At 38.9% G+C, this 1336-nt stretch overlaps 1 protein-coding gene across 1 annotated transcript; it reads right to left on the bottom strand.

The window, feature by feature from the left end:
- Positions 1–311: 311 nt before the first annotated feature.
- LOC111875154 lies at positions 312–1026 on the bottom strand (the record flags this gene model as incomplete). Its single annotated transcript, XM_023871215.2, has 2 exons — positions 811–1026; positions 312–468 (listed from the first exon to the last, which is right to left on the bottom strand). Coding segments are annotated over exons 1-2 (358 nt in total), but the record flags the coding sequence as incomplete, so codon positions are not given.
- Between the last annotated feature and the right edge of the window lie 310 nt (positions 1027–1336).

Raw genomic sequence — 1336 nt, 5'->3', positions numbered from 1 at the left:
AAAAAATTACATAGTTTTATCAAAATTGGGAGCAAAACAGAACGCCAACAGTAATAATGATAATTTAGAATAAAAAACTTCAAATTTATCATGGACACTGGTATACAACAAACCAAGGATGTGAGATTTGAAGTTCTCACAGCAGTGACCACGAAAACGTACTATCGATTGGGGTGAAATGTCATGTAGTCTGGTAAAAGTTTTTCACTGTTACTCACTTGCTGCTTGCTTGGTTTACTCTTCAAAACTTAAAGGCAAGGCAGTACATTCCTCTGAAATGTATGTAAACAGCATCACATTCCGAAAGATACCATTCTTTAACTTGAGGATGGTGTATGAAAAAACAGCAGAGTACTTGCCATGATCCAGGGCGGCGTGGATAATCTGCAAGTGACTGTGGTCCTGTTGAGAATAATCCAGCTTTCCTTGGTCTATGTCTCTGAGTGCGAGCATGATCTTCTGCCTTTCCTGCAAGTAATACATAAGAACTGATAATGCAATGAATTACATTCATCATCAAATAGTCATATATGTGATGATTATTATTATTACAACTGAAACACAATTTAAGCTTTAAATTAAATCAAACCCCATGTATAACAGTTGCAATACTAAGTTATGCACTATATACATTTTTATCATCTCACATGTGGAGAATAGGCCATAGTTCCACTAAAAGGGTCATTCAGTTAACTGTGTTTATGGAAACAATCAGCTACTTTACTTAACTACAGATAGAGAATAAAGATGAATACTACATTTTACATCTAAGTCCAGAATTTTTATGAGATTTCATTATCACATACATACCTTGCACAGCTGGGGTAGGTTTCCTGTCATAATGCACAGCTCTGTAGAAGCTTGTGTGGGGCTCATCAGCATCCCCTTGCAGATGAGGGGGAGGTGAATCAAGAGCAGCCTGCTTGATAAGCCTCCTTGGGCTGACTCCACGACTTGGATAAACATCTTCACGTTGTGGGGTGGAAGATGTTGGCTGTTGTAAACAGGCATAAGTCAATACCTCTACAACAATGTGAGTCAGGATAACTCAGTCAGTACAGTGACTAAGCAACTGGATGGACCTGTTATTGGGTAATGACAATGAAACAACATCCACTGCTAGGCAACAGATTTTTAATAAGCAAATATATACAGCCCTTACTGAGTCACGTCTACGCAAACATGTTCCCATGGAAACAACTGGAGTACAATAATATACGGTGTTTTCTATGTGGTCCATCCTGAGATGTTATGAGGGGGACAACTGGAGCAAGACTTCAAAGAGTTGAGAGGCAGTCTTTGAAGAGAGAGCAGCTGAGAGCTAGCAGGCAATGAA

The sequence above is a fragment of the Cryptotermes secundus genome, unplaced genomic scaffold (assembly GCF_002891405.2).
Source record: "Cryptotermes secundus unplaced genomic scaffold, Csec_1.0 C38558632, whole genome shotgun sequence".
Taxonomy (NCBI): Eukaryota; Metazoa; Arthropoda; class Insecta; order Blattodea; family Kalotermitidae; genus Cryptotermes; species Cryptotermes secundus.
Note: the sequence above shows the minus strand (reverse complement) of the source record. Positions and strands in the feature narration are given on the sequence as shown.